Here is a 25194-nt window from a genome sequence, read left to right as displayed (position 1 = left end):
CGATTCCCAACCAATATCTTTAGAACGATTTTTGAATTTTCAAAATCGATTCAGAATTGCGTGCTAAAACGTGGCCAGAAACTTTTTCACTTCGGCTATTCACGAAAGAACGGCTTGGCCGATCATCGAATGGCTTTTAAATTTTTGAAATCGGTCCAGCCGTTTTTGAGAAAACGGCGATTTACGGCAAAAAATCTGTTGTTGCACACACGCACGCACACACACACATACTTTTTCCAAAAATGGTCTCATTCGATTCAGAATGGCTTGAAACGTCGAGAAAACATAAAATTAGCGAATCGCTTTTTTGATAAAAACATGAACTTCTCCTTCGGGAAGTTAATAAGAAAAAAATACAAACAAGATTAAATAATATACTAGAAAACAAAAGAAAACCCGTGTGAAACCTACTTTGTGACATATTTGCAATAATTTTTAATATATATGTAGTTAAAATTTTATCTTTGTAGCCAAATTTTATTTTTTATTGATCTACTATCTACACATTTCGGTAAAGTTTTACAGCTTTCTTTAAGAAAAATATCACTTACATCTATCTTTAAACTTATCAGATGTATTAAATACAATTGCACCTTGTGAACAAATCTATACAACTTAGTACCTTAAGCATCTAGACCAGTGTCTAGACCACCGGGGGGCAATTTGCAATTTCATTTGACAAAAAAAATGCTTCTTAGATTTAGAATAATAAGGTGTCCCGGTTTCGCCGCGACGATTTTAGTTTTCACCCTTGTTTTCCTGGTGCCAGAGTTATGTTTTTTCTGCCGGGTTGACTTGACTTTTTCTCATTACTTTATAAAAAAATTACAACTACCCATTATAATCTGAAAATGATATATGCAATAAACTTTATATAAATCTAACAACAACATTATGAAAGAGTATATTGCGGATGCAACAGTTCTTTGGATTCCAGTAGCCCTTTACTAATTACCAAAAAAATAGGTAAATCAAGTTTCTGACTGCTTGGCATAAATGTTTTAAGGTCAGTGACAAGACTCGACTTGAAATATGCACAAGAAAAGTGATATTTAATACTGAAGTTAATTGCGAAGCTTTATGAGAACAGAGTTATATACAAGGCTTTAAAAGCAGAAAAATTGTAAATAAGATGTGAGTTTTTTACTCACTGTCAGTAACTATGGCTAAAGATGGAATTAATTTAAAATAAACTAATTTTTATTGTATCCTTAAATAGTACAAGGTTGACATTGAGCGCGGCTTTTACTCTTATTGTTATATTGCTTCAAATGATTCTTTAGGTTTGTTGAAGTTGAAATTTAGCTTTAACGTTTTGATCGGTTATGTAGAGTATTTGTTGAAAGATGGAATATCAAAACAAACATTGTAGTCAAATTTTGAATTTTTATTTCTGCAAATAACAAAGAATAGGTGCTGTTTATGGTGTCGAAGCCTTAAAAACAGCTATGTTGAAATTGGTTTTGAAAATGTCATTATGGTAATTTTCCACTCAATTTTGCTCTGATTGTCCAGTTAAAGTTAAGCAATAATCGATTGGGCTAATAGAAACAATTTGGCTATGTTTAAAAATTAATGGGGGTTGGTGAAAAATTTTCTCCACATTCACCAAATGTTCCTGACCACTAACCATCTGATTTAAAACCCTTGAATTTAAAAAAAAATCATGATGGTGTCAAATTGTGTCTAATTTAGTTTTTGCTAATAAAAATTAGAAGTTTTATAAACTTGGGATAATGATGCTTCTTGGAAAATAACAAAAGGCCATCGATGAAAATGGTATACATAACAAAGTTATTTAATTCCACGCAAAAATTGTCTTTAATTTTCTATCTAAAATGCGCACTTACTTAGTTGCCAACGATAACTACCAATTTCAAGAAAAATATGCGCACTTACTTAGTTGCCAATCTGATAACTAAAAAGGGTTTAACAAAAAATATATAAAGTTAAGATATAATTCCGTTCCGAGTTAAGAAAGTGTCAAGTAGATTCGTTAAGAAATGGCTTTATGAAGAAACAGAAACCAAATGCCCAAATGTAATCATATGTACAAAAATTTGCTATAATTTATTGAAAAAAAGAAAAAGCTCAGATTAGAACCTAATATAAAATCTTTGTTTTAGCTTAAGTATTGCATTAAATAAATTTCGAAAAAAACATTAATAAAATTAGTTTGAAATTTCTGTATGTTGGCTTATTTCGAAATTTTACTCATGATGTTTAATAACAATTTAATAGCGATTTCATCTTAAAAGTTATCCTCATTTTTCTGGGAGAAAAAAAAATGTATGACGGGCATAATCATTTTATAAACCTCAAGGTGGGGCGGGGCCCAAAAAAGGTTGGGAATCACTGATCTAGACTCTAGATGCTAGAGCTTCTTATTCATCTTGATTATCCAGACAAATTTTATCGAAACTAAAATTTGTTTCTGTTATCCCGTTAATTACAAATATAAGCAAAAATATTTGATGCCATTAAACTGATCTCATTCGTGTCTTCTGATCATTAAAATTATATATTATTATTTCTCACCTGCAATTCAGTCCAGATATTAGGTGCTATCTACAACTGCAGCTAACTATAGTTCCAGATGAAATATCAGTGTTCAGATTTTACTTGTTTTTTTTGGTCTTGGTTTAATTTGATTTATAGATAGGCTCTGGATATGGATCTGTTTGCAGGTTGGAGGAGGATTTATTATTATTTTGTAATCAATGCGAATAGTAGAAAAGCTAGTGGTAGGCTAAAGCTTTGCTGTTTTTCAGCAATTCTGTAGATATTTTTTATAAATATAAATAAATCTTAAAGTAACTAAATTTTAATTAATCTAGTACTAATTGATAAAACTTATAATTTTATAGATTTATTCTTACCACTTCTTTTTTGTAATTAAATATCTAGTAATAAAGCAAGATTACAGTGTACTGAGTTGTTTTATAATCGTTTATTTAAAGTTGATCTTGCAAAATGAATTAGTTTAGAACAGTTTTTTATTAAACAATTAACCGCGGTTAATAATATTCATATCATGATGTTCTACTATTATTAAATAAAATTAATTTATAGTGATTTTTATTGATAATGTTACAGTTGTAAATGATACTTACAATACAAGAGCACCTTAACCACATAATGTACAGAAAAACAGACAAATTTATAACATAAATTTACTTATAGAACAAATTAAAAAAGTTTAGAAATTTCAATTATCAAATACAAGTCGTTTTTTCGATCTGTTGTATCACTAAGAGAGCCCAATAAGAAAGTTGTAAATGTTGGTACGAATAAATTATTATACACTTGGACTTAAAGTTAATTTTATATTACAATTTGTCTGTTTGTACCTATAATCACACGGAGATCATAAATTTTATTTAAATTTTATAAAATCTTCATTTTAATTTCCTAATTCATGTTAAGAGTGTAAAAAATATTGCACTTTCACAAAATAAATCTAAGGTTTAAAAATAATATTATTTTATATAATATTGTTAAAATCTTATTTGAATAATAATACTAATTGCAAATTTATAAATCAATAAATTCAAATAAACAATCGTATCGATCTTGTGTTAAAATTTGATTTGAACAAATATTATCAAAATCATCATTAATAATTGATTATTGCAATGTAAAAATCAGTCGGTAATATATGAACATAAACATGTATACACAAATAATGTATAATGTATATATACGAGGTCTGTTCAAAAAGTACCCGGAATTTCGTTTTTTTCAAAAAAATATTTATTTATTCGTCTACATTAATGTGGTCCCCTTCAAAGTAGTCCCCCCCAGATATAATACACTTATGCCAGCGTTTTTTCCAATTTTCGAAGCACCCTTGATATTCACTTTTTGATATGTCCTTGAGCACTCTCAGCGATTTTCTTCAATCGAGGAAAACCGCCGTCCTTTCATGGGTCTCTTCAACTTTGGGAATAGGAAAAAGTCACACGGAGCCATATCTGGTGAATTTTTGCACTTTGCAACACTTTATTTCATTTTTTACGCAAAATTTAATACAAATTCTTTGACTTTCAATTCTTCCATTGTAAAAATCGCCGAGCTCAGAAAAACACGTCGAACCTTAGCGACTACCACAGACAAAGTAAACAGTGAATATAGCTGAAAATTTCATCATACTTTAGGGGCATGTATACCAACACAATAAAAAAAAATTTTGACAATCAGACACTCCAGACCCGCGAAATTTAATTATTAGTAATTCCGGGTACTTTTTGAACACACCTCGTATATATATATATATATATATATATATATATATATATATATATCGTTATTAAACTTAATCTAAGTATAAAAATATTGCACTTAAGTTGAGTCATGTATTGTAAAAATAATTTAAAAAAAATTAAACTATTTTATAATTATATATTCTTATGCTATTAATAATTTTAATTATTATTAAAGTTTTAATAATAATTATCATGAATTATATTTAATAATAATTGTATAAGTTTATTAAAAATAAAGCAAAATTTACGAACTATTTACATTTTGTCCAAATAAAATAGGGTGTATTGCTCTTCTGTAATATGTTCAACATTATTTTTTTGTACTATAATTAACACTATGCCGTCCGGCGACACCACAGTGGTGTCGAGCGCGAACTAGCGCTTAACAGCCGGCGACACCACAGTGGTGTCATGAGCACAGTATCTTCCTTTGGCCAGTGGCAGAAATCTTTCCATCCTGTTGGTGTTTTAATTTAGATAACAAAAAATTACACCCCTCAACATTAGTAAGAACTAAAAATTTGTAATTTTTCGATAATATTCAGAATGGGCGGGGACAAGCAAAGTGATAACGAATTAGCACTACCGGCGCCAAGCGAATAAATTTTTACAAAACGTGCGGACGGCAAAGTGTTAAATTTATGAATTAATAAAAATTCTTTGATTCAAATTTTTGATATTTAATGGACCTAGAATTTGTGTAATTATATACTCTCTATCCAATATGTCTCTTAATGATATTATTAATTATTATTTGTGTAGAAACAATTAATTAATTGTTTTTGTGGAAATAATTAATAATTATTGCTCATACAACCGCCATTAAAAGCGTTCTGTTCAAAATTATAATACTTAAATGGCGCAAATACAAAATAGCGTTTATTACGAGTGAAAAATCTGAAAATCAACTTATAGATATACTTAATAAACTCAGTTGCAATATATTTTTATTGTCAATTAAAAAATATATGAATTAACTTTCTTCTTTATCATGCTCTAGCGTTTGATTGAAAAATATATATATATAAAACTATACAGAACTAACAGTTTCCTCAATATATATGAAACTCTCAATCTATTGCTTACAGTACATCTGATCTACTCTATGTAATTAATATAATCCTGACGGGTGATCCATAATTTTGGATGGCGGATCATGATTGATGGCAGTATCTGAATACATACCTGCATTCATAACCTGTCGTTTAAACATAAATCCACCAGGTCGACGTCTATTACTATCTAAAAACATTGGGCGACTTCCTGAAGTTTCATTAGAAGTCAGAACTATATCAACTATACCATCCACACCATCCAGAACAATACTATCAACGCTCTTACTACGTCTCCTGGTCTCCCTATTTCGTTCCCTGTTACAATCGCTATTATAAGATCTATTTTCCTTATAAAATTCCTGGATTGGAATGCATCTGGAAGCACTGAGTAAAGAATCAGAAGTTCCATCACTCATGTCGTCCATTATGGCATCGGCATCAAAAAACAGTTCGCTGGAATGCCTGCTCCTGAATTTGTCATGTCTGGTTTTTCTTGGTGGATTGGGCAGAATGCAGGCAGGGACGATGGCTGCTTCAGGAATTTCCTCATTGGATAGTTGGTTGGATAGACTTTTCTTTTCTTTGGGAGGTAGTTCTGGAGGAGATTCGCTGGTGTAGGATATAGTTACCCTGCTGAAAGATGGACTTGTCTTTTCCAAGTGAACGCCTAAAATAGAAAATAGAATTAGGTTTGATTTTCAGAATTAATAGAATTAACAAAAATCATTTCAAAATTTGCTTGTTCTATTAGTTCCTGTATAACTTACTTAAAATCCATCCACATAAAACCCTCAAAATTTTTAGTTTTTTATATAGGTATGTTATATATGTCTTAATTTTTCTATATGAAGAAATACTAGTACCATCTAATTGAAATAAGTACAAGGTGTATAATATATTATCTGAATTTGGTTAATAAAAATAATTTTCAAAAGATTATATCAGTGCGATTTTAAAATGATATTTAATACTTCATATAGACAAACAACAATATTAAAGAACCGATTGCAATCAAATGCAAGACGAATGTCGAATGCATTCCAACAGGAAAATCGTAGTACACATTTATTAGGGGCGTTCGACTTGGACGCTTACGCGCTGTGAGCGCTCACGCTTATAAGCACGAATTTTAGCGTTCGACTTGGCCGATAAGCGCTCAGAATCGATAAACTAAATTCCGTTGTTTGGATACTGTGAGCGTAAATAAGCATCAAAATGGCGGCAACCGGTAACGGTAATGTTAAATTTTATTACTTTCTGGATCATTCAGCGGGATTATAAAGAATTTAACAATTAAAAATAAATGAAATTTGGTTGCTTATGCTTAATTAATATTAATATTAAATTAAAATTTAAAATTATTTAAAATTAATTAATATTAATTTAATATTAAAAATAATTGTGATATACAACTTGCATTTTGCGGGATTATAAAGAATTAACAATTATAAATAAATGAAAATTGGATAGCTTATGGCTTAATTAATAGTAATATTAAAACTAAAATTTAAAATTATTTAAAATTAATTGAATTTAAAAAAAAAATAATATGAATAAAATAAAATAAATATATGAATAAAAAATAATGTGATATACAACTTGGCATTTTTGCGGGATTTATAAAGATTTAAAATTAATAAATAAATGAATTTGGTTAGCTTATGCTTAATTAATAGTAATATTAAAATTGAAATTTAAAATTAAATTAAATTGAAAATTAATTAATATCAATATTAATATTAAGAAATAATTGTGATCTACAGTGCCATTTTTGCGGAATTATAATGAATTTGACCTAATAAACAAATGAAATGACAGATAGTAAAAACAACTGACGCTCACGCTCACGCTGCCCTACCTCTGTGGCGTGAGCGTATGTGAGCGCAAAATATGTGCTACGAGCATCCTACGATGGTGCTACGAGCGTACTTATGCCACATCACAGCGCCAAGTCGAAACGATGAAAGCGCGCTCACGGCGCGCTCACAGCGCGTAAGCGTCCAAGTCGAATGCACCCTAAAGTCAAAATCATTTACGTTTCTACAATAACTAAATAATTTTAAATTGTAATATTAGACGGCATCTCCAAATACTCCAAAATTATATATAAATATACATATAATAATATGGCACGACATTCAATCTGCTCTTTACCAGTAACTGATATTATGATTAATAATATTAGTAAACATTCATGCTGTGTAAAATTGTCAAAAATTAAAAAAAAAAAAATAATAAGAAAAAAAACAAAAACATGTGTCAAGTTATATAAATTCCCAATAATTTTTCTACGATATTTTTTCAAATAAACTTAGTAATTCAAGTAGTAGCAAACTTGATATGAAATATAAATTCAAACATAAATATTGCTCGGCAGGTATGTATAATATTTCGTATAAAAATGTTATCATAATTATTTGTCATTTTTTTTAACATAATTTAAATATAACGAAAGTAAGTGGTAATAACTACTGGTTATATATGGTACTACATATTAATTTTTGCAACAAGCAATAATTTGCACATTCGCAAATAAATAAGAGAACGAGTTCCAAATCCAAAAATTTTATTTACCAAATTAGAATACATCATATATGTCAACTCATGTTAGTTTTTTTTTCAAACCACCACCTTGTAATATATGATGTTCGTCAATGAAATTGTTACAAATTTAATTTTGAATAAATAATCATCATAAATGTATATACGTATAGACGATAACTAATTGAAACTGTAGTTTGTTACCATTTGAAGGTCTTTTATTCGGTATTTGTTTCGTACCCCAACTTGGATTTCTTTCGGCATCACTGACAATATTGTGTAGTTCCTCGATTACATCTTCGATGGTGGCTTCTTCTTCATCAGTTACATTGATGTGGCATTTGTTGTTTGGAGTCTGCACTCTTATAATACCTAAAATAATAAATAAATACAATTTATTAATTGCAAATAACAAAGCAAAAGGGATAGAATTTTACATCTACCAGTATTTGTTGCACATCTAAATCTAAACAAAAACGATATAAAAATTAAACTAGTAGGGTGTATGACATCGTGCCTTAAGGCAAATTGCTGGAACTTCCCGTACCGTAACGAAATGTTCGTCTAATATTTATAAGAATTATATAAACTGAATGCAAATGCAAAGTTGAAAATATTTCTTCAAAGTATATTAGAATTCAAGTCATAATTACAATTAAAATCTGAATTATTTTCGATATTAAAAAAAAAAAAATTATTTGAAAAAAAAAAAAAAAAAAATTTTGAAACAATTTTTTTTCCAAAATCAATTATTTTGTTAAAACAAGCAGAAAGTTCTTTGAATCATTTAAATCGGACGCTTATTTCTCTCAAAAACTGCCATTATTTGCACATTTAGCTCTGTATCTTCAAAATGGCCGGGCCTGCCTTTGCCAAAAACGTATAACCAATTCTCTCAATCATTACTAATTGAATGCTTTTTAGATCATCCAAGTCGGAAGCTTCGTTCTCTCAAAAACTCTATTTCTATTTTCTGCACTCTTTGCTCTTTATCTCCGTAACTGCTAGACCTGATTTTGCTTGAAACTAATCAGCACATCTTCCCATCAATAGGAATCGAAAGTTATTTGAACCATTCAAATCGGTTGATCCGTGCAACGAAAAAACAAAACACATACGACGCAATAAACGTGTTCTAATTTTTTGATAAAACTCTTTACCCATTATGTTATTACACCTTAATTATGTATCAATACACCTTTAATATTATTGGATATTCAATTAATTAGTGAATTATTTATTCGCAATAAAATTATTTTAGTTTTATTAGTTTCAGAAAAAAAACAAGAGCAATGACTTTAATATACACATATTTAGTATACACTTTAGTATATACATTTCAGTATACACATATCCTTTAGTACACACTTCTCGTTATTAAATAATTAATTAATTAGCAAAGTATTACTTAAACTAAAATTATTGTAGTTTATGAGTATATAAAAGTTAGAGAGTAATGTCTTAGGAGTAGGTATATCGGTCTGTTTCAAAGATGAAATTCGTATAATTTCAATATAAAATTCTATATCTTATTACCTGTGTTATCATCAGGTGACAAAGATCTTTCGGCCTCTGAACTGCTTATACCTTCATCCTCGTGATTTGATAGTTGACGTCTCTTAATCGGTGATGTTGTGATATTTAAAACTGATTTTGTCAAATCTTGGACTGAAGAACCATCTAAAAATACGAATTGTATAAAGGAATGACATATCATTTGAAAACGTTATATAAAATACAATTTTTATATTCTAGTTAAGTGAAATCAGTTTATCATTGTATAAAATGGTACATAGATCAATATTTAATCCTTAGTAAATGTAGTATTTTATTTTAATAATCACGTACCTACTTCAAATATAAAAAATTTAAAAATATTCAAGAAGTGATGTTTAGACAAAAAAATAAATCTATTTTGCTAATTGTTATTGAATAAAATTCTAACAAGATCAAAGAAGCAAAACATTTGAAATATCATAATAATTCATGAACCGATTCTGCCGTAAAATAGACCAATATTATGGCAAGGCCGTGTAGCGTTTATCATATAAAGTGGTTAAAAACTGTCAAAAGCCATGTGGTTGCTATGCAGTCAGGTGTTTTAGATAGAAAACCTAATCTAGAAAATTCACAAACGTCAAATAAAGTATCTCAGCGTTTTTTTCATATAAAGTGGTTCTAAAAACTGTCAAAAGCCATGTGGTTGCTCTGCAGTCAGGAACTTTAGATGGAAAACCTAACCTAGAAAAATCACAAACGTCAAATACAGTATCTTATCTTAAGTGCATCTTTGTGATGTGGCATAACAACACGTGAGTGAAGTTACATTTGATTATATTTTAACAGTTTTTAGTACTAATTTATATGCCAAACGCTACGTAAAGTAAAATAGATGTGGCATAATAACATATGAGTGAAGTTACATTTGATGTGTAAAACGCCTGACACCACAGCCAATACATAGCATTTTAACAGTTTTCAGTTTAGTACCATTTTACGGCGTAACCGGCCTCTTAAACACTTTTATAAATCATATTCTTAATGGGAATCACTGATTTTTTATTTTTTCAACTGGAGGAATTTCATCTAGGTGAGCGGTCGGGGAACTATTTTAATAATTACCCCCAAATATTTTTGTCTAAGTTAGTATTACCCCCGTGGTGAAAAGAATTACTCCCATATGAACAACTTTGTAGTAAATACAGTAAATATCAATTACAAATAGTACATAATTTTTACTCCCAAAAATTTTCACACTATTTTGGATAGTTTACCCCGGTTCTCCAACCATTGATCTAGATTAATGAAAGCTCTGGATAAATACCATGTAACTGCAAGAAAATACGCTTATGCCCTACAGTTAACTTATCTATCTGAGCATATATTTCCTTTATCAATTTAAATCTTATTTCTTACTATTCATTTGTAATTGAGCACACAATCTTTGCAGGTCCTCCTTTTCAGACTGTAGCGCTTTGATACGTCTCTCCAGGGCGCTAACTCTACCCCGGAGTCCTGCACCTTCGCGCTCGCTGGTCAGAGCCCTCTCCTGCAGCCTCACCACGTCGATATAGCCACGCTCCCAGCGTTTTACTGCCTGCTGAAGACGCTCTAACCAGGGACCACTTGTACAATTCTGAGGAACATAGAAATAGGTCAGTTTTAATATATATTTATAATGGATTTTTTTTCATAGATAGAAAATTTTAGATAAAAAATGCGTTTAGGCACACCAGACTTAGTCTTTCGTCTCGGTATGTCGTGCTCAATAATGGAACGTATTGGATAGATCGGGTCTTAAAGGTCCATCTATATCTCAAAAACAAGTAAAGTTAAAAAAAAATTAACTACAATATTTGAAAGTAGAGAGACAAAATGTATAATTAGCTATCACCTTGATTCTTACGACGTGGTCATTGGAAAACAAACGGCAATGTTTGAAAATCTATGACAAAAGTATTTTCTTTCGTTGTAAGTTTTTTTGGTTCTGAGTACTGTTGTTTAGTTTACGAGACCTTAATATAAGTTTTCAGTGCATATATGTTATTCAATTGTATCATACATTGTTAATTTAAACTAGATTCAACAGATGTTTTCATATAACTTCCATATAGTATAATTAGTTTTCATATAAAGCTTACACTTGTTTGGGGCAAAAAAGACCAATAAACATTCAACCTGGAAAATGTGTAAACAGTAAAGTAAACTAAGTCAAAAAAGCAATTTTACAAGGGATAAAGTAATTAATAGTTATTCCAACTATCTTGATGAATATTCCCGATGAAATATCAGATTAAGGTTATATAAATGTGTGTGTGTCTATACTTGCTCATTTTTTTAGTTTTTTGTCAGGTTTGTGTACGAAACAAATCAAAAAGCTATATTTTAACATAGAACAAAGCAAAATTATATATCACACTAGGTAAATAACAAGAAAATTAATTAAGTTAAATTGTAAGTCCAAGAAAACTTATTGCCAGACTAGAATAGTATGGTGTATCGATAATTTTATATATAGAATGGCTACAAAAAATTGATAGTACTTTTAAATTAACAATTAATTTTTAAAATATTAGATTTAAATTTAATTTTTTTGACAATTATTTATCTTGATAGGGTAAACATGTCAAAAGTTTCTGCTTCTGCATATAATATTACTGTGAAATAAATATAATTTTAATAATAGTTTATACTTCTAAACTCATAAAATTGTTACTATTTTTTAACAAATAATTTAATTTTTAAAATATTAAAATTATATTATAGTTTTTTTACAAATATTTTTTGTAATTCTAAAACTTTAGAGTGAATAGTCCGAAGACACTTTCTGCATTCACATAATATGGCTTCAGAACAAATATATAACATATATGACTGTGAAAACATTTTTATGGTAGTTAATTTTAATTATTAATTATTTTTTATATTTTTCATTTATTCCTATATAACATATTTACCATTTTGTTGGATGAAGAACGTGGATGTTTGACATAAAAGGCAAGTACGTAATTACGTTTAAGCAATAATTGTTATTCAATTTTCCTTTATTTTCTAATATAATGAGTTGGAATATTAGATTACGACTTACCTGATTAAAGTAATTTATATTAATTAACGCAATAAAAATGTAAATTAATTAACGTAATTTTACCTTAAGCAATAACTGAGGTTCCAGCCCAGCTTGATGAAGCTCTGATTGCAAATATAATCTTTGTTGAATACTGCCTGTCGTTTCGATAAAAGAGTTTATGAACCTATAATATAAATATATCGTAAATAACACATACAATTTAAATAAAAAATATCTATAGTTACAGTTAAAAATAAATATATAAAGGCATATAATAGTGGAATTGAAAATTAAGCATTTTAAGCCTTTTTTCAACTATGTGTTTATAACGTACCAAATTCATCAAAACATGATAAAAGATGTATCTTGAATATTTTTATGTGGCTATTAAATTTCTCTCAACATAAATAAATTTTCTTAATATTCACAGTTAGATCTAAAAATATTATAGAATTAAATACAATGATACTGGGATTGTAAATTAATTTGATTTATTATAGCCTTTTTCTTAGAATGTATGGCTATTATATTCACATTCATCAAAGTAAGATAAATTAAGGACCTTAAGTATTCCCAGCAGGCTATTGCATTTTTTAAGACAAATGTTCGTTGTTCAACTATGAATGTACCATATTAATTAAAAAAACACAAATTTTAATAATATCAAGTAGTATTTGGTTATTAAATTTCATTCGAAACAAGTAAATTTTCTTTGATCCAAGTATGTGCTTAGAAAGAGCCACATAAATTAAGGGGCACAACTAGTATAACCGCCTGAGAAAAAGGTGATTTTTGGTAATTTATATTAAAAAAAACCACTATATCAATCATTTCAAAATTTTAGGAATATATTTATACATGTTTTTAGAATACATTGTAAAATTTTTGAAGAAAAAAATTAAATATTTTTTAAGTTATCGTCGATCGCCAACGGCGCGGCAAAAAAAGGCCCTTAACTGCTGCAGTGATTCCGGCCTTCTACGTGGATAAAATAAAAAAAAAATCTCGTTAAACTAGATAATATTGTCTGTAAAATGAACTACGATAAAAAAAATAAATCAAAAATTGACAAAATGGCGGCGTTTTTTTAAAAAAAGTCGAATTTTACCCAAAATTTTGGTCGTTTTTCGACTGCCAAAATTCGATTTTTGATCCGATCAAAAAATCGATAGTTCATTTTACGGAGAACTATATAAAGAATATGTAAAAAAAATTTGATAGTGATCGGATCATTCGTTTTTGAGTAATCACTGCAGCAAATTCGGAAAATGCTGTTTCGAGAAAAACGCGTTTAAAGATTAAATGATCGTTATACTATGTACTATATATATACTGTTTAAATGGCTGTAACTCAAAAACTATTTAAGATATCGGTTTAAAATTTTAATATGTTATTTTTAAAAGTGTAATCTACCGAAATATAAAAAAAAATAAAAATCGATTTTTTCGAAATTTCACACTAGTTGTGCCCCTTAAAGCTGTCTATTAAACTTCGAGTCAAATAAAAGTTTACAAAATATCTATGAGAATCTTTGTTACTTACTCCATGCCAGCTGTCTGCAATTCTCCGCTTCCACCTCCACTTTGTAGCATCCCAGCTAATAATCGGAAACGTACTGGTTCTCCGCATTGCAACCTTAATGTACTGAGAGCTTCGTCTACTGCCCGATGACCTCGCGCCTCGGCGCTGCAGGCGGACGCCAGCAGGCGCAGGCCGAGCAGACGGGCCCGCACGGCGGGTCCTGTCGCCGATGCGGCTAATGGCAGCAAACCGCCTTGTGCAACACTAAGTCTAGAAAGATACGAAAAAAAAATTCGTAAAATTTAAAATTTACGTATACAAGTCATAACTTTTACGTTGAGAAGAGACAAATGCGATACTGTTAATATAAATAATACGGTTATAATCAAAGTCACCACCATTAAATATCTTGGTATGTATTTTGATTAAAAATTGAACTGGATACAACCCATAAATCAAAAAATAAAACAACTGCAGAGTATGTACTCTGTTGGCAAACAGATTGTAACTCAAAACTATCCCTAAGCAACAAGGTTCTCATATACAAAGTTTTCAAAAAACGCCTTTGGACTTATAGGATTGAGCTGTATTAAGATTTACGTTAAGTCCTTACAAAGGAAACAATGAATCCAGCATGGTATGTATCGAATAAAATCCTACATAATGATCTCCATATCGAAATATTTGAAGAGTAACTGGCAAAATTTCTTAAGAAGCATATCTCAATTTTCCCGGTCTTATAACCATATTAACACAAGCATACAACCGTTGCTGTTGAACTAACTAGACAGAAACCTGAAAAAGAAACAACCAGTAGATTTTCTAGTAGATTTGCATACAACCGTTACTGTTCAACTCAAAAAACAGAAACTTAAAAAAGAACCAACCAGTAGATTTTCTTAATTTTTCATACTCATATAACATATAAAAAACATACTGAGTTAAATATTTAGCCAAATAACTATAAAACGGTATCATGTTTTGATAGCTGTTCAACAATGTATAAAACTAGTTGGTATTAGTATTTTGCCTTGAGGCAAGTTACATGAACTTTCCGGTATATGTAAAGAATCGACCTAATCAATAAAATATGAATTAATTTATAAGTGATTGAAAGTATTCTGAGTGGATTTATTACACATAATTGGAAAAGAACAAACACGTTAACTCGGGGTATTTTCTAAAAGCAAATTTTCAAAAATCAACAATTTTTGTAATTGAATTAGTTTCCGTAGGACTTTAATGGTTTAGTATGTTCATTAAGAGCAAGTACTCTTCGATATATCAAGTAAATCGTCTAATTTTAATTTTAACAAACATCAAAAAGACTACTCAGTTTCTCAAATTTTGAGGAATTTTTAAAATTAAACTACTTGTCGTGAGACCGTAATATTTCAGTAAGTTCTATAAGATCATGATATATATCTCCAAAAAAAATTCCACGAAAATCTGCTTAATTTTTTTTTCAACAGTTAATTACAAGGAAACGGTTCGGTAGATTTTCACCTAAAACTATGGCATCTACCGTCAAAAAAAACCATAAAAATCGTCGATTTTTTTTTATTACAAGAAAACGATCGATACCAAATCGGTCTTTACCAAAAACTAATCAGCACGATTCCCAACCAATATCTTTCGAACAGTTTTTGAATTTTCAAAATCGATTGAGAATTGCGGGCTTAAACGTGCACGAGAAATTTTTCACTTTTCTGCGATTTACAAAGAAATGGTCTGGTTGATCGTCGCGCAAATTTGATAAACTCTAGTCCTCAAACGAAATACATCGAATGGCTTTTAAATTTTTGAAATCGGTCCAGCCGTTTTTGCGAAAACGTTGATTTACGGCAAAAAATCTGTTCACATACATATACACACACACACATATATATTTTTTTCAAATTTGGTCTCATTCGATTCAGAATGGCTTGAAACGTCAAGAAAACATAAAATTAGCGAATCCGATTTTTTTATGAAAACAAACTTCTCCTTCGGGAAGTTAAAACTTCAATGTGCTTATTACCATCAGAATAAGTTGTTGAGCAGTTTGTTTTATGTGTTGATACATGATTGCTGTGCAATTTAATTAGGCACTAATCATTTGCATCCATAAAAATAATATTTTGTTTCTGGTAATTTCTCTGTGATCATAAGGTTTAAATAACAATGTTCTGATTATACAGTATTTATTCCATAGCACGGGCAGTCTAAGTAGGCTGATTGTATCAAAACTCCTCTGTTTTATACCAAGCTAGAGTTTCCTTTTTTTCACTCCTAGGTGAACATCCTCACAAAAACCGTCCGGGGTATTATTTTGTATTCCAATTTATTTTATTCCATATAATTCAAGTATTTAATATAGAAAATAACAGTATTTTAATCCTTAGTTTATAGTATAAATAGAAATAGATTATGTGTAAGAAAAATTACCGTATAAAAGTATAGATCAAAAGTTAATAATTCACTGAAAATAAATATTTCAGTGAATCAACCCTTATCATGTCAACCGAAACACGAAACTCTATGCCACTCGTGGTTCCCTGCTACAACGGTCGAGCACTCGAGATCGATCCGGCCTTGGTGGGCAATGGTTTATCAGCTCTATCAATTAAACATGATCTTCAAGATTTGGTCAACTGCAAAAACATCACTCCAAACAAATGTGCTTCAAACGTTGTAGGAAGTTGCCATAAAAATAATGAAGTGAAAAGCAGAAATTCATTTTGGTGCGTACATCGTCCAGAGCTACGTAAATTGACATGGGCTAAAAAATTGAGCACTCGACAAATTGCTGCTGTTTTGGAAGAACACGCTGTCGGTGATCATTATGGAGATTTGTTGATGAACACCACAGGTGCGTTGTTATGAATATAGATTTTAGGAAGCAATTACAATGACATTTTCTGTATTTGTAATGATTAATAATTTTTTTGATAGGTACTTTAGGAGCATCTCCGAGAGACAACAATTCCATAACAAGCAACAATACCAGCGACGTACGATTTATTAAAACCGAATCAAAAAATTATGGATTAGACAACACAAGTGAAAACCAGTCTTATAAAAGAATGAATGCGACCCAACCTCCATTTTCAGATGGCGAAGTAGAATTCACTCCCGTAAATGGACCACGAAACGTATTGACTGATGATGATGATTTAGATGCAAAATATCAAGTTCACAAAAGTTACGTTGGTATGTGCATAGACATGGGGCATATGATGTTCAGATCTCCACATGTTTATATGGTTACTGATTGCGAATCGGATCCAACAGACGCAGAAAAAACAACAGCAAATAATAAGGAAGCAAATCCGGCAAAAATTGAAGTTGAACCTCAAGTGCAAACGCCGAATTCACAAGTTGCCGGTACTAGTCAAGGTTCAGCGCTTAGTGCCGAAATAGATAGTTTATCATCAGCGTTGAAACTCCATGAAGCAACAGCCAAATCTTGTGTACCATGTGGAGCAACTATTCCAGAAGACGCGTTTGAACAAGAACCTCCTGCATCTTTAAAACAAGCTTTTCAACATTCAGCTAATACACAAGATGTTACTGTTATTTTAGCGCCACGATACGATTTACCAGAATGCGAATCAGCTCAACATTCTACTTCAGGAACGCAATTGGAGCTAAACCCGAATGAAATTGCGCAGATTGAGGAGCGGATTCGAAAGAATTCTGCGAAGAAAAGTAGACCTGGAAGTGCTAGCAGCTCAAGTAAAAAACACCACACTACTAAAGATAATATCCATTAGATAATCCTAAATATTTTCGCATTTAAATGCTAAACTCACCAAAAATTTATAATCGCACATGAATTAAAATAAAATATATACCATAATTAAAATTAAAATTTTGGTATGACAATATTTTGAATAGATATTAAATAAAAATTATATCCAGTAATTAAGAGAAAGCAACATCAAATTGTAAACCGTTTACAAAAATATTAGATCTATGTTTATATTTCAGAAAATCAGTAATTTTGCAAGATAAATATCAGTTGTGAGACAACTATTTGGATGAACACCAAAGATAAGTATATTTTGTTGAACCAATTATATTCGTAATTATTTTAACATTAAGTTCTCATCAAGAACATATGAACGTAAGTACAATAAAAATTATGCGAAAGTTTTAATTTGCCTCTGATCTACTTTGTCATTACATGCACAATCATAACATTTATGATTTTGACGTCCATAGAATATTGAAAGGCAAATAAAATATAAAATTAAAAGATATATTAGTAAATAATAATAGATAACATGATTTATTGAACTGCATATAATAACTTTGTGTAGGGTAAGTAATAGAATACGTCTAAAAATCGAAAATAAAATTTTTTAATATCGATAATGATGCAAACTTCAATTTTGATTCTAAATAAAATTCTTAGGCTCACCTATCTACTCGAAAGAAATGATTTTAACTTTACAATTTAGATTATATAATTCTTAGAGAGATTCATTCTAAATCCGTTTGATTTGTTTATTAACTTCATATAAACATATGTAAACGTCGTCGTCCAATTAAATGCTCATATATTTTGTCTACAAAATAATTATGAAAGTTACAGTATTTAATGTATTTGAAATTTTTTTAAATTCCACTAATATTTTATTGAGGAAAATAATGAAAGTTCTCACATTTTGTCTTAAGGTACAAATTGATGCACCACTAGCTAAACTCTATTAATAATACTATTCTAATTCTAATCTAATTTTGACAATATTATTTGTCAAAATTAGACTTTTGATCGACGTGTGCTCAAAAACGCCTGAACCGATTTCAGAATTTTAAAAGCCATTTGATGTATCTCGAATCGGATTATCGTTTCTCAGTTTTGTGCGACGATCAGCCGAGCCGTTTCTTTGTAATTTGGAAAAAAGTGTTAAACTTGCCGTCCACATTTAAGCTAATACTACCGAATCGATTTTAAAAAATCAAAAACTGTTCGAAAGATATTAGCTGGGAATGGTTCTTATTAGTTTTTGGTGAAAATTTACCGAGCCGTTTTCTTGTAATTAACTGTTGAAAAAAAATTTAAGAGGATTTTTATGGATTTTTTTTCGCAATAAATATCATGGTCTTATAGAACTTACTGAAATATTACGGCCTCACGACAAGTAGTTTAATTTTGAAAATTCATCACAGTTTGAGAGAATTAGTAGTTTTTTTGACGTTTGTTGAAATTAAAATTAGAATGATTTACTTGGTATAACGATTGAGTACTTGGTCTTAATGAACATACTAAACCATTAAAGTCCTACGGAAACTGGTTCAATTATGATCATTGGTTTGTGAAAATTTGCTTTTAGAAAATACTACGAATTAACGCGTTCGTTCGTTTTAAAATATGTGTAATGAATCCACTCGGACTACTTTTAGTCACTCATAAATTAATTTATTTTTAATTGATTAGGTCGATTATTTATACATATCGGGAAGTTCATGTAACTTGGCTCAAGGCAAAATACCAGTACCAACTAGTTTTAAATAATATAGCAATACAACAAAGCTCTTCGTATCATAAGGCTAGTTTAATAACTTGCACTAAAAGTTCAATGGGTTTCGATTAGTTTGGTTAATACGACGTAAATTGCCGTGGATTCCTTGAAGTGAATGAATAATAATCACAAAAATAGTGATTGAATTACAAAAACTTTATATAATTTTCTATTTACCTGTTAGCTGCATCTGAGCTCCTGCTGCAGCAGAGTTGTAGGCATTGCAGGCAGGTTAGTTCGTCGAGGAGTGCCCTTCTCTGCATGGCCGGAGTGACGCGGTACTGCTGAGGCGATTTCGCCTGTTTGTTGCCGCCGCTGTGGCTCAACTGAACCGCTCGCAAAACTTCTAATAATAATGAGACACCTTCCATAGGAGCACTGACAAATTCTTGTACAAAACTGAAAAAAAAATTAGATAATTTATAAAAAAATGTATTTGTATTTTTTAACACAACTTTATATTTAATAAGCATTATTGCACAGTGTAGCGCCATGTAATAATTAACATTTTAGAGAGAACAAAATTACTAAGACAAAAAAATAAATAAATGCATGGTTAGAAATGCGGTTTATGAACAGATTCTGCCGTAAAATAAACCAATGTTATGGCAAGGCTATGTTACTTTCCAGTTTTCATACAAAATGCTACTAAATACTGTCAAATTACTATGTATTTACTATGCTATCAGGCGTTTTACACATTAAATGCAACTTCACTCATATGTTATCAAGCCATATCTCAAAGAACCATGGAACTGCAATTGTGAAAACATAGTTTCTTTCGACATTTGTCTGTTTTCTAGGTTAGATTTTCTTTGTAAAACGCCGAACTGCACAGCAACCACATAGGATTTTGACAGTTTTTAGTATCACTTTATATGAAAACTGGTACATAACATATTTTTCCATAACATTGGTCTATTTTCCGGCAGTATCGGCCCCTTAGCTTAGATTAGATTATGTAGTTTCTGGTTGGTTCTTTTTTTTAAATAAGACAAATTACTCTTTTTATAAAAAAAATGAAAATGGCGTAAACGCTAATCTAGAAAACTTATATTAAGTTATATTAATGTAAGTTACTGATAATTAGGCATTTTAATCCTTGTAAAATACAGTTGGTAAATTAATATACATTTGCATAACATGTATACATGTCAATATTTAATTATAACATTTTTTTTGTTGTACTTATGACTCTGAGATCATAAAAATATAAATGATACTTCATTTCGCCCTTTTATTTTTATCATTCTTATTTTAAATATTAATAGGGTATTCAATATTTCAATACATTATTTTCATTTATTATCGATATATTTTCAATACGAGAAATTCATACAATAAAAAAGTGAAACGCATGTAATTTGTGATAACGTAATAATTTGAAAATATACAAAAATTCAACATACAATTTTATTCTTAAGGTTTAAGTATGTATCAACTTTTCAGAATTTCTGCTTACAAATTTGATAATATAGGATAGGGCAGAGTACTTTGAGCAATTATATTGTGAAAACCAAACCAATTATTTCACAAAAAAATACCACATATCAAACATACAACTATTTGAATATGTTCAGTAAAACTCCCAGCTAATTTCAAAAATTTGTCACTTGGTAGTTTTTACTTCACAGGCAGGGTAAAGTAGGACAGCCAGGGGGTAAACAGATTCGGTGTCTTATTTTTAAAAGCTTTTACAAAATAATAGCTTCACAATTCAACCAATGCAAAATATAAATTGTATGTCTCTATTTTTTGCACCGGGATAACACTGTATATAAGTAGGAATAACTTTTTATTCAATTTTTTACAGTTTTTCACTTAATTTTCTATTTTATTCACTATTTTTGATTGTTTCACTTAAAAAAATACTGTTGAAACTGAAAAATAACAAGACATCTCATAAAACAAATAATTAACGTAGACACATTAATTAACGTAGATGACATATTAAGATCTTGTAAACTAAACAAGTTGCGCTCACAACAAAAAAAATAATAACGAAAAATAATATTTTTATTATAGATTTCCAAACTTTGCCGTTCATCTCCTGATAGCGACGACATTTCGAATATTGTTGTTATAAAATTCTTAACTTCCCTTGTTTTTGAGAAATCGGTGGTGGAATTTTTTACCCGCTCTACCCCATTAAATTATCCTATTAATATTGTTGTCAAAAAATATTTCATGGCATAGAAAAAAAATGTAATCAAGTTAATAATAAAAAATCTAATTACGAATCATTTCATCATTTCTTATCCAAAAGATTTAGAAGCATCTGCTCACATATAATTATAACTGTTTCATCAAAGTTAAGTTGTAAGTACAATTATTTCTGTTATATTTACCGTTGTATGTGGTTCGCAGATTAAAATTTACTCATTAATGAATTTGTTACAAAACCGTCTTTATTATTATGAAAAAGCATTACAATACAAAAATTATGCAAGGTAGAACAGTTAGTAACTATACAAATTATTATTTCACGGAGCAGGAAAAATTATTCCTGAAATAATGTTTTAGGAATTATAAAGTTTAAATATATAGATAATAACAATATCTCAATCATTTCAATCTTAATGTATCGATATAAATTACATCAGCCTATTGAAGAAAATATTGAATATATTAATGAAGAAATTAAAAATATGAATATTAAAATATACATAATAACAATTATAATTGAAATCTGAATTCTGATAGAATTAAACATACAAGCCTAAATTAATTTTTGAACATGAATATGTCGAAATTTCGGATCATAGCCACACGAAATCAAATTTAAACAATCTATAGATTTCACTATTACATACAATAAATTTTGTAAAGGTAATTAGAAGAAATACCAAGCATATAAAATTTATAATGGCAAAATAATAATTCGAGTAAACCATAGATTTAATATTTAAGAATAAGCAATTTAATTGGCATACGTTCTAAAATATTGTACGCTTGGTTTGTCGTATAATTTAAAAAATAGATAATATTTTTAAGATTTATTACTCTATTTCATTTCATCGTGAAGTCAATTTCTCTTCTACATATATTCCATATTTTACGGAAAAGTAATCATCGGCATGTGAGTTTAAACATCTAGGTCAATGGCTTTAATATAAATTTATGAACAACATGGATTAATGTGATACTATACTGTGAGTTAACTGTTAATTAAAAGTTACCAGTCATAGATTTTACGGTTTATTATATAAATATTCTAATAATCACAAAATTATTAAAATTTTATTTGAATATCATACGTGCGAAGAAGAAGTGAAATATATGGCTCAAGAAATAACTGGTATTTACACAATTTTTATTTTGCTTTGTAGAAAACTTGTATAAGATATCAATAATCAAATAATAGATAATTTCTTGAAATACGAGTTTTAAGTTGGTTAAAGTCATAGAACGGTAAAAACTTTGTACTTTGCGAGAATTTATGATTTTTGGACAAAATTTCTTTGATGAAGGAACTAAATCATTGAAGAGATTATTGCTTGCCGGCGGTATTCTAATAAAAAAAGAGTGCGCGTAAGGTTCATAGGCGATTGAAGTAAAACTTATTTGTTACTGTCCAAGATGGCATTATAATAGCATTAAAAGTATATATATAATATTTAAAAACAATAATGTAAATAAAGTCATACTTCAAATATAACATGATCGGTTTGTCATTGTAATTAGCAATTAGAAACAAACCTTCATTAGAAAAATGAAGTAATTGCTGATTAATATCGTTCACACAGTGGATTATGTTAAACAACGCCTAAACAAATATTGTTTTCGTAACTTCACTCATCATGTAATTGTGTTTGAAAAACTTCATGTAATTGAAATTAACATACATTCATTGACTGCTTGTATTTTTTTACTTTTTCGCTGGCGATATGTTCTCATTCTTTAAACAGCTGTAATATCTGTCTTGCCTAAAAAATATTTTCCATTTTAATAACTTTAAAGATTTATAGAAACTACGAATAATATAGGAATGATTTCTAATCAATAAACTTATGTTTAGTACACGGCCCAAATGTTTAATTTGTTTTATTATTTTCGAAGAACAGCGTAAAATATTGTTCTGATTCAGGCATTTTTCATTAAATCAAGATTTGTACTACGGTGTAACTTTAAAGTATTTATTTATCTATGCCAATTTCCTTGTTGATATCGGTACGCATACAACGTTGATGCTGGTACGCATACAAAGACAGATTTCTATTTACATACACGACGGCTAATCACAATCGACCCGTATCGAAATAATCTCATCGAGAGCGAATAACGAACACTTTGGGCGTAATGGACTTCCGTTGCATTTGTACGGATTTACACCCTAGTCGCGCATAAAGAAGTTTTACTTCAAAAACTATTTGTTAGTGATTATGAATTTGGTTAATATATAATAAAATTAGTTTATTATTTTATTACCTTAAATACGATTCTCGCAAATCACATCGCAATCTTGACAATAATTCAGAAACACTTCCGAACTGTCGAAGTTTCATTTCAGATTCGGCTGGTGGAGGTGCAGTTATAGGACTTCTGCAAATATTTGAGAAAATAAAAAAAATACATTAAATGGTTATATTTTGGTATTATACTCGTATATTTATAGGTTTATTGGATGTGCACAATTAATTTAAAAAAAATCAAGCAATAAAAAAATAGTTTAAACTATTTTTGGTATTCAAAGTATAAGTGACTACTTAAGATTTTCCAACATTACATAAATCAGCAAGTATTACTTTCAAAAGGACATAATTATATAAGGCAATATTTCTTCAAATACACACTTTGTCTAAAACGTCTTAGAATTAATTTTAATAGTTACATAAAAAAATATTTTTTTTATTTTTTTTTACTTATAGTCCTTCTGTTTAATTGGCAAGGTTTGAGATCTGATAGTATCCTCCTGTCTTTGTGCTTCTGGTGTAGAAGGACAACTTAGAACATACAATGGAGAAATGGTTGTCGAAGGACGTTTTCCCCAAGTTCTTAAGGATACTGCATAATCTTCTGGATTAAATACTGGTGGTCTTTGATGGTCCTAGAAAGAAAAGTAAAAACCCAAATATTAAAAAAAATTAACCTGTACAATTAAGGTGACCATATTTTTTTAAAACAAAAATCGAGACAGTAAGTTTTAGTCATGGTAATCCGATAGGGTACAAGGCGGAGGAGGGAGGTGTATGCAACAAAACTTAAAATTCTTAAAACAAAAAATACTATTAAAAATGCAATAAAAATCATTACTGACTTTTAGTTTTTACTTTATTATATGTTATAATTTATATGTTATAATACTTCTTCGTTCAGTTTTTCATATAATTATTTGCTAATTAAATTTATTTATTTATTATTATTTATATTTTATTTGTGCTAATTAACAAAAATAGCACTAATGTCAAACATCAATCAAAATGTTTTCATAATTTTTGTTAATGTTTGTCGACATTAATAAAGTAAGAGGCTATTTTGAACCGCCTTCAAAATGTTGTATTCAGCAATTTTTTCATTCATAATGTGTTCCATATGAGCATACTCTTTGTTCATAACATTTTCAGATATTTAATGTAATAGTTGTAATTTGATCATCAAATTAGAGTAAAAATTCAATTTAAGTTTATGTTTTTTGAAAACCCGCGACAATCCGGGACAAAAGATCTAAATCCGGGATAAATAATGCTTTTGAAAAAATCCGGGATTCAAGGTGGAAATCCGGGATTGTCAC

At 29.4% G+C, this 25194-nt stretch overlaps 1 protein-coding gene across 1 annotated transcript in view; it reads right to left on the bottom strand.

Moving 5' to 3' along the window:
* Positions 1 to 5281: 5281 nt before the first annotated feature.
* The window catches only part of LOC113373898, a 54410-nt gene continuing 34497 nt past the window's right edge, over positions 5282 to 25194 (bottom strand). The window contains exons 3-11 of the mRNA XM_026614163.1: positions 24326 to 24510; positions 23892 to 24005; positions 19641 to 19862; positions 13975 to 14223; positions 12513 to 12615; positions 10778 to 10997; positions 9398 to 9541; positions 8066 to 8233; positions 5282 to 5987 (exon numbers count right to left, since the gene is read on the bottom strand). Of these exons, the coding sequence (XP_026469948.1) occupies positions 5377 to 5987; positions 8066 to 8233; positions 9398 to 9541; positions 10778 to 10997; positions 12513 to 12615; positions 13975 to 14223; positions 19641 to 19862; positions 23892 to 24005; positions 24326 to 24510 (2016 nt within the window). The 3' untranslated portion in view covers positions 5282 to 5376. The remainder of the gene's footprint in view (positions 5988 to 8065; positions 8234 to 9397; positions 9542 to 10777; positions 10998 to 12512; positions 12616 to 13974; positions 14224 to 19640; positions 19863 to 23891; positions 24006 to 24325; positions 24511 to 25194) is intronic.

This window comes from Ctenocephalides felis, unplaced genomic scaffold, assembly GCF_003426905.1.
Source record: "Ctenocephalides felis isolate EL2017-DRISC unplaced genomic scaffold, ASM342690v1 CF-g0.4_SCAFFOLD_01604, whole genome shotgun sequence".
Taxonomy (NCBI): Eukaryota; Metazoa; Arthropoda; class Insecta; order Siphonaptera; family Pulicidae; genus Ctenocephalides; species Ctenocephalides felis.
The sequence above is the reverse complement of the archived record's forward strand: the minus strand, read 5'-3'. Positions and strand labels throughout refer to the sequence as shown.